Raw genomic sequence first — 13,281 nt, forward strand, 5'->3', positions numbered from 1 at the left:
CACATGTGATTAGAGCACCCCGAATCCAGAAACCACACGTCCTCCCTCCTTGAGTTGTGCGACTCGACATGTGCCATCAATACCAGCTCTTCTTCCTCGTCTAACTCAGCATAATTGGCGTTCTTCTCCCAGCTAGGGCACTCATATTGAAAGTGCCCTAGCCTGTGACACTTGTAGCACTCCACTATTGCTTTGTTAAACGGCTGCCTTCCTCTACCTCGTCCTCTTCCCCTGAAGGCTGCATGTCCTCTTCCTCTGCCACCAACTCTATCCTCAAAAGACACCTTTAATGCTTGTTCTTCACCACCACGATCATGACCTCTCATCCTTTGTTCGTGTACAAGAAGACTCCCTTGCAGCTCATCAATAGTGAGTCGATCCAAGTCATTCGACTCCTCCACAGAACACACCACATAATCCCACTTTGAGGTCAATGATCGCAATATCTTTTCAATGATGACGACTTGGGTCAGAGTCTCACCATGCATCTTCATCTTGTTAGCTATCGACAGGGTGCGCGCAAAATAGGCATCAACCCCTTCTCCTTCCTTCATCTGCAAAACCTCGAACTCCCTTCGCAAAGCCTGCAATTGAGCCCTTCTCACTCTTGTAGACCCCTGGTATTTTTGCTTCATCGAATCCCAGATTGCTTTGGCTGTGCTTCTGTCCAGGATTGTCTCCATAATTTCTCAATCAATTGCTTGAAAGAGAAAGTTCTTGATCTTTAAATCCTTGAGTTTTGCATCTTCTACTGCCTTGCGCTGTGCCTCAGTCGCAGCCGCTGCTCCTCCACGTGGCAACACCGGAAGTCCTTCCTCCACAAGAGTCCAGTACTCTTTCAACCTCAAGAAGTTTTCCATCATCATAGACCAATGGTCGTAGTGACCATCGAATCTAGGAATGCTGGCTTGAAGGAATTTGTCTTGAGATGAAGTTGACATCCCAAAACTCTATCTGAACCCCACGTCTCTCTTTTCCTCTCACTCTTCTTTCTCGTACCAAAATCAGGCCCCTGAGTGGGGCTCTGATACCAAATTGTGAAGACCTAAACTCTAAGAATATCACACACACACACAACTTCTCTGGAGAAAATGTCTTATTCAATTCAATGCAAATCATGGGCTTAAATAGCCATACAAGAGTACTGGAATGGGAAATATAACAAACCACGTTTTACTCTCCTAGAAACGTGGCTTACTAGCTAAAGACTGAATCAAACAAACTAGATGACCCTGTTGAATAGGACTTATTAACAGAAACAACAAACCAACCCTAGAATCGTGCTAACTTCCTCAGCAAGACTCTGAATACTTCAACATTCATCCCCATGTCAATCACTTTTTGAAACAAACACAGAGAAACCCTCTCATGCGTTCTCTCGTGTTGGTATTTGAAGTGTCAATTTCATCAGTCTCTCTAAACCAACCAAACCTATTGTTTCACTATTGTTACTAAGCCATTCGATTCAGTATTATTTGATTTAGGGTTTCAATTGGATTTGTTTTGGGTTTTAGGGCTTTATCTGGAATTCAATTTGGGGATTTAAGGCACCGACATCACTGACCGTCTCACCGGAAACTCTTGCTCCAGCGGTGCCCGTTTCTCCAGCGGCTTGCCTATCCACAAATGGGTCGTCAGTAGTTCAAGCTATGCCCATCCGTTTCTCATTTACAAGAGGTTTGCTTAAATTTTGGTCATCTCCATTAAGAATAGCTACTTCGACGAACACCCTAACTTTCAATTGGTTATATTCCCTCTCAATTTGAGTCGATTTGATTTGATCCCTCAGACATCGAATCGAGAGGTTCATTTACCAGAGGCTTGCTGAACTGGGTATTGTTTCTAATCATGTCTAAAGAGATATATATGATTACATATCCTTGTTAGCTTACTGTCTATTTTTGTTTTCAATTGCCCTGAATATTTGATTTGTGGTTATTGTTTAGAATTCTAAATTGTTACTTTTCTTGTATAAAGTTTGGATCTTTCTTATCTAGGCATGTAGCTGTAGTTGTGGCTGTTTGAATTTGTAAGCCTTTTCTTGTCTGCGTCTTTGAGTTTGATTATGATTCTGGTGTACAACTCTGAATTCTTGCATATCTCGATTAAAGATAGGTTTTTTGTTATCTGGGCATGTGGGTGTAGTTGTGGTTATTGCAAATTGTGTTAAAGTTCAGGGATTTTTACTTATTTAGAGTTTTATAAATTTGGATTCTCTTTGGCTTGACTGTAAAAATTATAAACAGGCTTGTTCTATTAAAAACTGGAGAGAACAGTTGCAGAATTAACAGGAAGGTCTTTTCCTCTTGTCTTTATTTCAATTTTCTTTCATTATTTCTTACTTTCAAGTCAAACTAATTTTTTTTGTGAATTTCACAATGCGGAAGTCTGACCATGAATTCATCAAGGCCAATGATTACTTTTACATGAAGGTGATTGTGATTCCTATCTTGTTATATTTATGTCTATATAAAGTACAAGGATTTTGAAAATTTACCCCTAATTCACTAGTTATTTTGTATGGTGCTTAGTGCTTACTGTTACTATAAAACAGATTGGTGCAATATCAATGTACTAGGGGCTCTCTTGGTATCTTGAACTTATAAAGTGGTAGAGTCTCATTCGAGAGCTCTTTAGACCTAAGCCGTGCTTACTGATAAATTCCATTATTGTAGCTGTATCATATCAGTTTGAGGAATGTACTCCATAATGAATTTGAGTTTTACATCGATTAAGTGTTTTTATGCAGCTATGTTTTGAATGAACTTAATCATCAAGACCCCACTCAGCACCACACTTTTCAGAAATTCTTTAGCACAAGCAACGCCCTTACATATACACGTGCACATTGCCCTCCTAGAGACTTATCAGTTCATTTAAAAAGATGGACTTTCATCTTTAGGTGTGATCAATGTCCTAGTTTTATGTAAAATATTTTTTAAGCAGTTGAAATGTTCTAAACATGCAAGGGAATGAATTATAGTTATGTGCATCGTGGTGAAGCTTGGGCTGCTAATAAATTTCGTAATATGTGGCCACAACTTAAGGAGATCATGATCGAGTAAGTGCACCTCTTCTAGTATAGAAAAAGGTTTAATTTTTATCTATCTCTATCTCTTGTTCGTGTTGTAACATATATTGTGAATTCTTCTTCTGTAGTTATGTTTGGCAACCGAATATAGCAGATTCCCTGTTCGAACTTTGTTATCATGCAGTGAGTTTACTGTTCCTCCTTTTAAACATGTCATTTTGAATTTGTCAAGGCAAATATCATAAAGGTCAATTAGCGACTCCAGTGATTCAACTCTGAGGATTGCCGTTTTCTTCCTTCATCGAATTGCTATTTTTTACGCATACCTTTCTCATTTCCTAATTCAAACTGTGCCATTAATGTTAGAACTATTAATTATTTTAACGGTTGATTTAGCTTACATATTTTTAAGTGTGGATATGTTTGAATTTGGATTGCGAGTCTTAGTTTGTTGCAAATAGATAATGTAGTAGATAATATGCTTCTCTTATCTTTTTTTCATCAGTGCTTGGTAATATATATGTTTCTAATGCAGTATACTCACTGCCTAGACATCAGGATCAACAAACTCTAAAGTTAGAGGTTACACACAGATTTTGTGGGAAAGCAATTAAAAACTATGAAGTAGGCTTCACACCAATACTCCTGTCACAGGAAAAGAACTCAGAATACTTTGATAATGTTTATTCATCATTCATCAAGATATGCCTAGCCATTTGTCACTTGTACTAATTTATACTTGAGCAGATAGCTCATATTGGCATTAAACACTCGTTTATAGATAAGACTCTTAAGACTTCCCAAACCTGAAGCATAAAAGACTTGATAAAGGAAAATTTAAAACTCCAAAACTAAAACATAAATTTGAAAAGACACCAGACGTAAGAGACTTCTAGAATCAGATTCATTAATAGGGCTAAATACTAGTTACTACCCTGTGGTTTAGGTCCAAAATCAATTCAGTCTCTGAACTTCTAATTTCATCAAAAACACCCCTGCACTTTCAATTTTGATCTAAAAGGTCCAATTCGTTAATATTCTGTTATGAGTTCAAGTTATAGTTGGATTATTTGTTAAAAAACTATTTATTTTATAGTAGGACTCACTCCTAAATTGACTATGCATGCCACCTCGACACCACATCATAAAACATAGGTCATATATGAGCCACGTTAACAAGTTAAATAACTTCAATTATTGGAAAACTAACAAATTGGACCTATTATATCAAAATTAAAAGTGCAGGGGTGTTTTTGATAAAATTAGAAGTTCAGGGACTGAATTGATTTTGGACCCAAAGTACAGGGTAGTAATCAGTATTTAGCCCTTAATCTTTCCATCAAAAACTGCAGTAATTATCTTGAGTGTAATTAATCAAGCCATATGGAAAGGGAAGGATTAGGTGCTCTCTTATTCCACTTCTTTCACTCAGGAACCTTAAAAGGTTTGATTATGATGTCCTCGATCTATATTTATGATTCAAAAATCTACCTTAATTCTTTTATTCTGCCAAACATGTTCATTATTGCAGATAGATAAGATGTAATTGCCTACATCATCGTGTTTGCTTTGTCTTGCCTAACAAATCATGAGAGGAAGAATTTGTTCCATTTGCCTATCGCCATTGAGTCCAACTAGTGACCTTCCAACTCAATATATGGCTAATGTGAGCTAAATGATCAGCAACACAACTTTGTTCTATAACCTGAGAGAATCATAGTTTCTATTAATCAACTCCTTCCAGCAATTTATTAGACTATTTGATATCAGTAGGACTACAAAGTTATGGAGAAAGTGATTAATCAACTCCTTCAATCAGACTTTCATGCTACTCTGGCATAGTCTGCATATTTTTGTAATGTCTACTCTAACAATTCGACATGTATATACAATCATTTTGTAATTCTTTTTATGATGTCTAGGAGTGTTGAAGAAATTAAAAGAAGTCATCCTGAAGAAATTGAAAACTGCAATAGCATTCGAGGTACTGTCTTAATCTCTAGAATTCTTTTGGAACCTCCTATATATGTCTATGACTTACAAAACAGAGTTTTCTCCAAATGGGATGTAGTATTAGATTAAGGAGTTAGCAGTTCCATCTTTTAATTTGCTCTAGTACACTTGCACTTTTATTGAGAGGATTGAATATTGATTATATATTATTTCCAGCAGAGAAGTGGTCTGATTGAGAATTATTGTGAAATATTTTGTATAGACAACTATTAGAAATTATTTCCAGATTGCAAGCTTGTTGCATTGCTTTTGGTAGCTGGGTTGTGGTTTTGCACTTCGTGGTATTTTTGTTTCTTTTCGTAAGTATGATATCCTTAGCAAATTATCTTTTCCAGCTTTACTTTTTGTGCACACAGTTAGCTTTGTTAATTGAATGTCTATAGTTATAATGTAAACAAGTATCAATCCTTTTTCTGAGCATGAGGCAGTTGTAATGTGATCTTTGGTTCTGTACTAAGTTTCGCTCTTGAAATATGTCATCTTTGCTAAATGTATGTGTTTGTGTTGTCTGCAGATTGCAAGAATTATATGGAACAATGGTTGTCTTCTCTTCAAAACTTTGATGCCTCAATTAGCTGATATCTCTTGAGGATTATCCGTTTGAAGAATCAGAGCTGTTACATAATTGGCTAACTTAGTTGCTCTAGATTAGTATAGACATTGCTCTAGATAGTAGTTTTTTGCCTTATGAGTTTATTGAGATGATGCTCATTAGGTTTATGTATGAAAGAATTATGGATGTATTTGTTGCCTGTAATGACAGATTCAATACAATATGTCATTTGTGTAGTTTCCAGATTACATCTTAATAGAAATACAAATGTGACATTTGAAATACCATGCAACCACTAAATCAAAGCCACAAAATATGTTGTTGGAGCTACTTAAGAACAACAGAATTAAGGAAAAATCTATTGTTATTTTTCCACTCAAACAACAGAAAAATGAGGTCTGATAATAAAAACAAAGACAAAAATATATAAACTTTTGTTGACTCAAAACAAAAACAGCAACATATAATTGTATCTTGAATGAATGTACAACAACAAACAATTGTCTTGTATTGGTAGTTTAAATAACCGTTAAGTGTTATTAGAATATAAAACAAACAGCAGAAAACTGTTATTGTAAGTCTTTACAAACAACAGATATCTGTCGTCTAAATTCATCAAACACATGTCTTGGATTTAATCAGACAACAAAAAACTTGAAAACCTTCTGTCGTCTGAAAAATCAGACGACAGATTTCCTCTGTCGTCTAATACCCCCAAGAGACGGCACCGTACTAGACAACATAATTTTTTTTTCATCAGACGACAGATCTCCTCTGTTGTCTGATTGCTTTTCTGGCATAGTGAAGGGTCTATTTTATAGAAATAAGCTCACCACTAATGTCCACTTATACACTGACATCTGTATTTCGGTTCCAAGGAGGTTTTAAAAAAAAGGACCGGAACCGAACCGAGAATATGTCTCCAGGGACCGGACATATGTCGTAGAACCGAACCGAACCAAGACTTTCGGTGCGGTTCCTTCGGTTTTACGGTTCCAAATCCCAACCCTACTTTAAAGTGTCTTGATCGTAGTTCTCCATCTCACATACGAGGAAATTCACGGTTCATTAGGATTAGCAGCATCTGTCACAAGGCCGGATTTAGTGGCCCTGTACAGCTAGGGCCGAGTGCCTCTCTCTACTATTAAAAGGCCCCAACTGTTAGAATAAAAGTGGACCTATCATCATCTATATTCAGTTTACAAATTGGATTGAAATTTTGTTCATAAATAGGAGTTATATGTTAAGTACAAAACCTAGAAACCTATTGAGTTAATTATATAAGCTCATAGGTTAGGAATCCATTAGTTGGATCACATTGTAGTTCGACTTGGTGTTGCATTAGGTTTTCTAGTTGTTGGTGACTTGGTTTTCTAAGAAACACTTTTATGGGAGGATTCTTAGGACCATAACCAATATATATAGGAAGTGTTGGTCCCTGCTCTCTCAGTAACAAAGCATAAAGTCCTGCCCCATAGAAATGAGCTTAAGTCCAGAGCTGAGGAGAAGATCAATTTGTGTTCATTGACAAGTTCGTTTAGCGCTATTGCAATGGCTCCTAATACTGAAGAAGGTTAGTAAATAAATCTTGTGTTTTGGTTCATGCGGTGTTGATTAATATTAAGTGTGTTTATGTTCTTGTGAATTGATTATGCAATTATTTTGCTTATTCAGTCTAACAATTGGTATCAAAGCCTCCCAGCTAGGCTGGGTTCCAAACCCTTTTAAAAAAAAAAAAGCATAAGGTTTTCACAAACATAAATCAATTTTGATTAATCAATTTTTGGAAGAATCAAAAATTTTAATTTCAGCAAAAACCTATAATTTTACTCTAAACTAGGGCTGGGCATCCAAAACCGAAATCCCGGTACCGTTCTGAAACCGTCCCGAAATCCACCGGTACGGGCCGGGATCAAAATCTGAAAATTACTATTTGGGCCCGTCCCGTCCCGTCCCGTAGAAACGGGCCCGGTACCGGTACTAGCCCAGTTGATCCCGTTTGATCCCGTCCCGTCCCGTTTAAATTAAATAAATTAAATCTTTAATTTTTTATATTACTTGGTTGATTTTAATTGGGTAGTGTAGTCAAATATGTGAGAACACATATTTACGACCACAGCTGATCAAAACATTTTGACCTAAAGTCCTAATCGGCCTAAGGCCCTAACTCCCTAAGCCGCTAAAGAACAGAGAACTAACGCATCTCTCTTCAGTGAGTTCAGTCCCCAAGCTCTCTTCAGTCTTCAGTCCCTAAGCTCTCTTCGATCTCTTGAGTCCTGATCTTCTTCAGTCGCTCTCTTCGAGTCTTCTGCTTCTCCACTCTCCAGATCTTCTTCAGTCGCTCTCTTCGATCTCCAGATCTTCTTCAGTCCAAGCTCTCTTCGATCTCCAGATATTCTTCAGCCCAAGCTCTCTTCGATCTCCTGAGTCCTGATCTTCTTCAGTCGCTCTCTTCGAGTCTTCTGCTTCTCCACTCTCCAGATCTTCTTCAGTCGCTCTCTTCGATCTCCAGATCTTCTTCAGTCCAAGCTCTCTTCGATCTCCAGATATTCTTCAGCCCAAGCTCTCTTCGATCTCCATATCTTCTTCAGTCCAAGCTCTCTTCGATCTCCTGATATTCCTCAGCCCAAGCTCTCTTTGTCCAAGCTCTCTTCGAGTCTTCTGCTTCAGCCCGATAGCAGTCGATCCCCTAGCTCTCTTCGAGTGTTATCTTCTTCAGTTCTTCAAGCACCATCCAAGACTACTCTCTTAGTAAGTAGACTGAAGCCCTGAACCTTTCTTTGTTGTGTTTCTTGTTGGGTTTACTGGAAATTGAAATTCACAAAAAAAGATCGGAAATTTCCTATTCTTAAATCTTAATCATCTGTTTCTGTCGAATTTTATTTTGAATCATATGATTCATACTTTTTTTTTCTTTTTGCTCTCAATCTCTTACTTTTTTTTTTTTTCTTTTTGCTCTCAATCTCTTAGTTTTTTTATTTTGAATCATATGAAACAAAAATACTAACCATAGTTGCTGATTCATACTTCATCTCCAGGCCAGTTATTTGATTCAAATAACTCGATGGCTAGAGCAAAGAAGGTAGCTGCTCGGCCTCATCCAACCGCTTCGGGGCTTGAAGACTCTTCAACTGCAACTTCACCTTCTGCTCCTGGGGAAATTGAAGCTCTTCCTCTAGCAAGTTCAACCCAGCAAGCTCCTACGGGTTCAAACCAGCAAGTTCCTGCTCCTGCAAGAGATGAAGCTCCTGCGCAAGTTCCTACTAGTGCAACTCAAAGTGATCATTCTAATCCGGTTAGTTCAGCAACTATTAAGCGTAGTTTTGTTTGGGAACACTTTAAGGAGTATGATAAGGTTGTGAAGGGAAAAGATGCTGAAGGGAATGATGTAGATATTGTTAAGAAACGAGCTTATTGTATTCACTGTCCTAGAGGAAAAATAGGTGATTTTGTAGCGGATAGTTCTAGAAATGGGACTTCGGGGATGATTAGGCATATTAATCAATTCTGCAGGTATTATCCCCCAAATATTAGTAAGAGTCAGAGGGTTCTTGTGGGAGATAAATCTCTAGGAAACAAACTTACTGCAGTAGCTTATGATCAAGATGACTATGTAGATGCTTGCGTCAAAATGATTGTCATGGATGAGTTGCCTTTTAGCTTTGTTGAGAAAAAAGGTTTTAACCGGTTTTGTGGTAGAGTGTGCCCTTTGTTTAAAGTACCCTCTCGTAGGAAACTAGTTAGAAGGTTCCTAAGCATATATGATGCACAGAAAAAAGAACTATCCAAAACTATGAAGGAGTATAGAGTGTGTCTCACAACGGACACTTGGACTAGTGTCCAAAACATCAATTATATGGTGCTTACTGCCCATTTTATTGATGTTGATTGGAAGATGCACAAGAGGGTTATAAATTTTTGTGTTATCCAAAACCATCAAGGGGCAACCATAGGTAGACTTATAGAGTCTTGTTTGCTGCAGTGGGAGATTGAGAAGGTCTTGACCATAACTGTTGATAATGCATCTGCAAATAAGTCGGCTTTAGAGTGGCTTAGATCAAAGATGAATAAGTGTTCATCTTACAAAACAGTTTTAGGTGGTAAATACATGCATGTGAGGTGCACAGCTCACATAACCAATTTGATAGTGGGACATGGCTTGAAGAGGCTGCAAAAGAGTGTTTTAGCCATTAGGAATGCTGTCAAGTATGTTAGGTCTTCACCTAATAGACTAGATAGCTTTAGGAAAGCTGTCGAGAAAGAAAAGCTTCCTCTTACAGGGCTGGTTTGTTTAGATGTCCCAACTAGGTGGAATTCAACTTATCTAATGTTAGAGGCAGCCTTGAAGTTTAAGAAGGCTTTTGCAAGGATGGAGGAAGATGATGATGAGCTTTATCTAGGTTATTTCAAGGAACCAGAGGAGGAATATGATGAGGAAGGCAATGTCGTTCCTAGTAGGAACAAAAGAAACAGAGTTGGGCCTCCGGAGGAACCAGATTGGGACAAGGCTGAGGTTTTTGTTGATTTGCTTAGAGTATTTTATGATGTGACCCTTAGAGTTAGTGCAAGCTTGCATCCAACTGTGCATACAACATTCCATGATGTTGTTACCATGGAGAGAAACATAGAAAACCTCTTCATTGCACCCGAGATGGCAACTGGTTCCGACACTGAAAATGTATTAACTGATATGGCTGCAAATATGAGAAGCAAATTCTTGAAGTACTATGGTGGCTTTACAGACCTGAACCACTTGATTATTGTTGGACTTGTGCTAGATGCAAGATTCAAGCTTAGGAATTATTCACATTTTTTGAAGGAAGAGGGTATGGATGATGTTGATGTGCAAAGTAGAACCAATGAGATTAGATCTTTGTTAATGGCGCTATATGATGAGGTACAACAGTACAACTCCTTTTATTTCAGTTTTTTGAATATTAGATTTTCTGATCTTATGAGTGTTAATACTAATTTATTGTGTTTATTCATGTTCTTGTTTTTATAGTATGCACCGATCGTAGATGGTGGGAGACATATGCAGAGACATCAAAGCCCTACAAGTTCAGGCAGCACAATCACAAATAGAAGCAGCAATACGAGAATTGGTGTGCGGGGTCAGTTGCTAAACTCTTGGAGAAAGGTGGTCCAAGAGAGTGAAGAGGCTGTAATGGCACATGAAGTTGATCAATATCTAAATGCTCCCCTAGAGTTTGTTGAGGAGGAGGAAGATGGCTTCGATATTTTGTGTTGGTGGAAGATAAACGGACCCAAGTTTCCTGTGGTGGCAGCAATAGCAAGAGATGTACTTGCTGTTCAAACATCCACAGTTGCATCGGAGTCTGCATTTAGCACTGGAGGGAGAGTTATTGATGCTTTTAGGAGTTCGTTGACTCCTAAAACAGTGGAGGCTTTAATCTGCATGCAGAATTGGTTGTTGGGAGATGATATTGCTGAAGAGGTAGAGGAGCCTACAATTGAGAACACAGAGTTCTATGAGCAGGCTGAGAAAGGTACCTTGATCAGTTTCAATTTTAGTTTTTGTTTTCTGTTTTCTTACATGTAGTTTCTCTATTACTGACTTTAAATACTTACTTAGATCATGAGAGCACTGCCTCCAGCAGAAATACACGTTCAACAATCCCGAAAGCAAAGGGGAAGGGAAAGGCTGCAGTGGTAATTGTTGACTAATGAGTTTATGAGGTTGTGAGACTTGAGTGTGATGAACTGATGAAGGTTTTTTCAAATGTGTTTAATACTTCAAGACTTGTAGTTAACTAGTTTTTATCATGTAATGGTTTGTAGACTTTAAATTTCTTATTTTAGACTTTAATTTCTTGTTTAAGACCTACTGGACATTGTTGAATTCATGAATTTGCATTACTGCATTACAGCCATTACTACTGCATTACAGCCATTACTGCAATCTGCATCCTAGAAATCTGGAAATTTTTGATAGTTGTTAAAGTACTTGAGTATGGAAGGAAAAAAAAAAAAAAAAAAAAAGGGATCGGGTATCCCGAATTGGGCCCGGGCCCGACCCGATCCCGATCGGTTTCGGTACCTTCGGTACCAACTTTGAAAAAACGTTGTCCCGTCCCGTCCCGTATAAAATTTCCGGTACCGGAATCGGTATCAGTCAGTAACCGGCCCGTCCCGGCCCGTGCCCAGCCCTACTCTAAACCTTGCTAAAGAAAAACAGGCCACTAATGGGCCAAAATTTTAAAAGGATCTTTTCGGCCCAAAACTGCAGGCGCTAACCAGAACCCAAACTCCATTCAGAAGCCCTCTGCAGAGGCCCGCTATACCCTAACGGTCATATTCGCTTTGGGGATTTAGGGTTTTTGGTCCGAGATTGAAAGTGTTGAGGATGTTTATATCCTCCATGGAATTCATGACTCCAAACGCTGCGGATTAAGAGGTCGAATTGATTGATTGCTGTTTTTGGTTGAAAATCATGCTTCCACGATAAAGTTTTGCAGCAAATTAAGAATGAACAAGGTTAGAATTCTAGAAATTTGGGTTTTAAAATTTGGAATGTTTTTGATCATCGTAATATACAAGAACAATAGAGGCATTCCCGGCGTGCATCTAGGCTAGAGTAGATGGTGAGCAGATGAAACTTAATTTTTAGAATTTGTTTTTATGATGTGATGGTTTCCGGAATGAACTTGAATATCTTGATGTTTTGATATGATTGTTTTATATGTTATGAAATTTCTATAATTGGTGATCTGCGATGGTATAATATGACATGTGATTAAGTTGATCGTGGTGTTAGGCAAGGTGACCCTTTATCACCATTATTATTTTGCCTTGCTGAAGAAGTGATTAGTAGGGGTTTGAGCGGTCTTGTTTCAAAGATGAAATTCTCTTGCATTACAGCTCCCAAAAAGTTGTCACCTCCATCTCATGTTCTATTTGCTGATGACATAATGGTTTTTGTGCAGAGTACATCTCGAGGTATGAAGGCTTTAATGAATTTCATGAGTGAATATGCTTGCAATTCAGGGCAAGTAGTGAATAGGCAAAAGTCCTCCATTTTTATGGGGAAATATGCAATTCGAAGAAGAAATATTATCAAACGTACTTTGGGCATCATAGAAAGTTCTCTTCCTTTCAATTACTTGGGTGTGCCAATTTTTCAAGGATGCCCAAAACCTTGCTATTTTCGGGCGCTAGCTGACAAGGTACGTTGCAAACTTTCTTCTTGGAAAGGATTACAGTTGTCTCAAGCTTCTAGACTCCAATTAATTAATTCTGTCGTGCAAAGTCTTCTCACTTATAGTTTTCAAGTCTATGAATGGCCTACCTCTCTGCTAAAGAAAGTTCAAGCATGGACTAGAAATTTTTTCTGGTCTGGGGACCCCTTGAAGAGGGGTAGTCCGTTGATTTCTTGAAAGCTTTGTTGTATGCCTACTGACATCGGAGGATTGGGGTTGAAGAACTTATTTACTCTTAATAAATCTCTTCTGTTCAAACGATGTTGGGACATTGTTCAAGTCTCTTCCACATTTGCAAATTTCCTCTGAACTCGATTTTTCAATTCTTCATTATAGGTCAAAAAGTGCTATCAAAGATCTTCAGTGTGGCTTGGTTTGAAGAAACTTTGGAGGTCTTTTTATTCTGGTGTGCAGTGAGTTGTGGGTAATGGCAAGAGTGTTCTCTTCTGGTTTGATAATTGGCT

General features: G+C 38.0%; 2 protein-coding genes across 28 annotated transcripts; both read left to right on the forward strand.

The window, feature by feature from the left end:
• The first annotated feature begins 1,165 nt into the window (after window positions 1–1,165).
• Window positions 1,166–5,879, forward strand: LOC112167679. 27 transcript variants are annotated; one of them, XM_040507059.1, is made up of 7 exons: window positions 1,167–1,677; window positions 1,790–1,833; window positions 2,388–2,432; window positions 2,970–3,061; window positions 3,160–3,214; window positions 4,954–5,015; window positions 5,559–5,879. In XM_040507059.1, exons 1-6 carry the CDS (start codon window positions 1,650–1,652, stop codon window positions 4,960–4,962), a joined length of 273 nt encoding a protein of 90 aa, XP_040362993.1. In that variant the 5' UTR covers window positions 1,167–1,649; the 3' UTR covers window positions 4,963–5,015; window positions 5,559–5,879. The 27 variants fall into 27 exon arrangements, 2 of the variants coding, with proteins under 2 accessions (XP_040362992.1, XP_040362993.1); XR_005800517.1 differs by adding an exon at window positions 2,247–2,295 and having other exon boundaries at window positions 1,169–1,833; XR_005800516.1 differs by adding an exon at window positions 2,247–2,295 and having other exon boundaries at window positions 1,169–1,833; window positions 2,984–3,061.
• A 2,782-nt stretch (window positions 5,880–8,661) lies between these two features.
• Window positions 8,662–13,234, forward strand: LOC112164213 (zinc finger BED domain-containing protein RICESLEEPER 2-like). Its single transcript, XM_024300441.1, has 5 exons — window positions 8,662–10,494; window positions 10,603–11,107; window positions 11,194–11,270; window positions 12,545–12,784; window positions 13,154–13,234. Exons 1-5 carry the CDS (start codon window positions 8,662–8,664, stop codon window positions 13,232–13,234), a joined length of 2,736 nt encoding a protein of 911 aa, XP_024156209.1.
• Window positions 13,235–13,281: the final 47 nt, after the last annotated feature.

The sequence above is a fragment of the Rosa chinensis genome, chromosome 5 (assembly GCF_002994745.2).
Source record: "Rosa chinensis cultivar Old Blush chromosome 5, RchiOBHm-V2, whole genome shotgun sequence".
Taxonomy (NCBI): domain Eukaryota; kingdom Viridiplantae; phylum Streptophyta; class Magnoliopsida; order Rosales; family Rosaceae; genus Rosa; species Rosa chinensis.

Bases quoted from the DNA above. Each gene is read 5' to 3' on its own strand.
- LOC112167679 (XM_040507058.1), top strand. From the start codon at position 1,650: ATGCCCATCCGTTTCTCATTTACAAGAG. The intron at 1,678-1,789 runs GTTTGCTTAAAT...TTGATCCCTCAG, and splicing joins CCGTTTCTCATTTACAAGAG to ACATCGAATCGAGAGGTTCA. The intron at 2,433-2,969 runs GTGATTGTGATT...TAAACATGCAAG, and splicing joins ATGATTACTTTTACATGAAG to GGAATGAATTATAGTTATGT.
- LOC112164213 (XM_024300441.1), top strand. From the start codon at position 8,662: ATGGCTAGAGCAAAGAAGGTAGCTGCTCGGCCTCATCCAACCGCTTCG. The intron at 11,108-11,193 runs GTACCTTGATCA...ATACTTACTTAG, and splicing joins CTATGAGCAGGCTGAGAAAG to ATCATGAGAGCACTGCCTCC. The intron at 12,785-13,153 runs GTACGTTGCAAA...TCTTCATTATAG, and splicing joins TTCGGGCGCTAGCTGACAAG to GTCAAAAAGTGCTATCAAAG.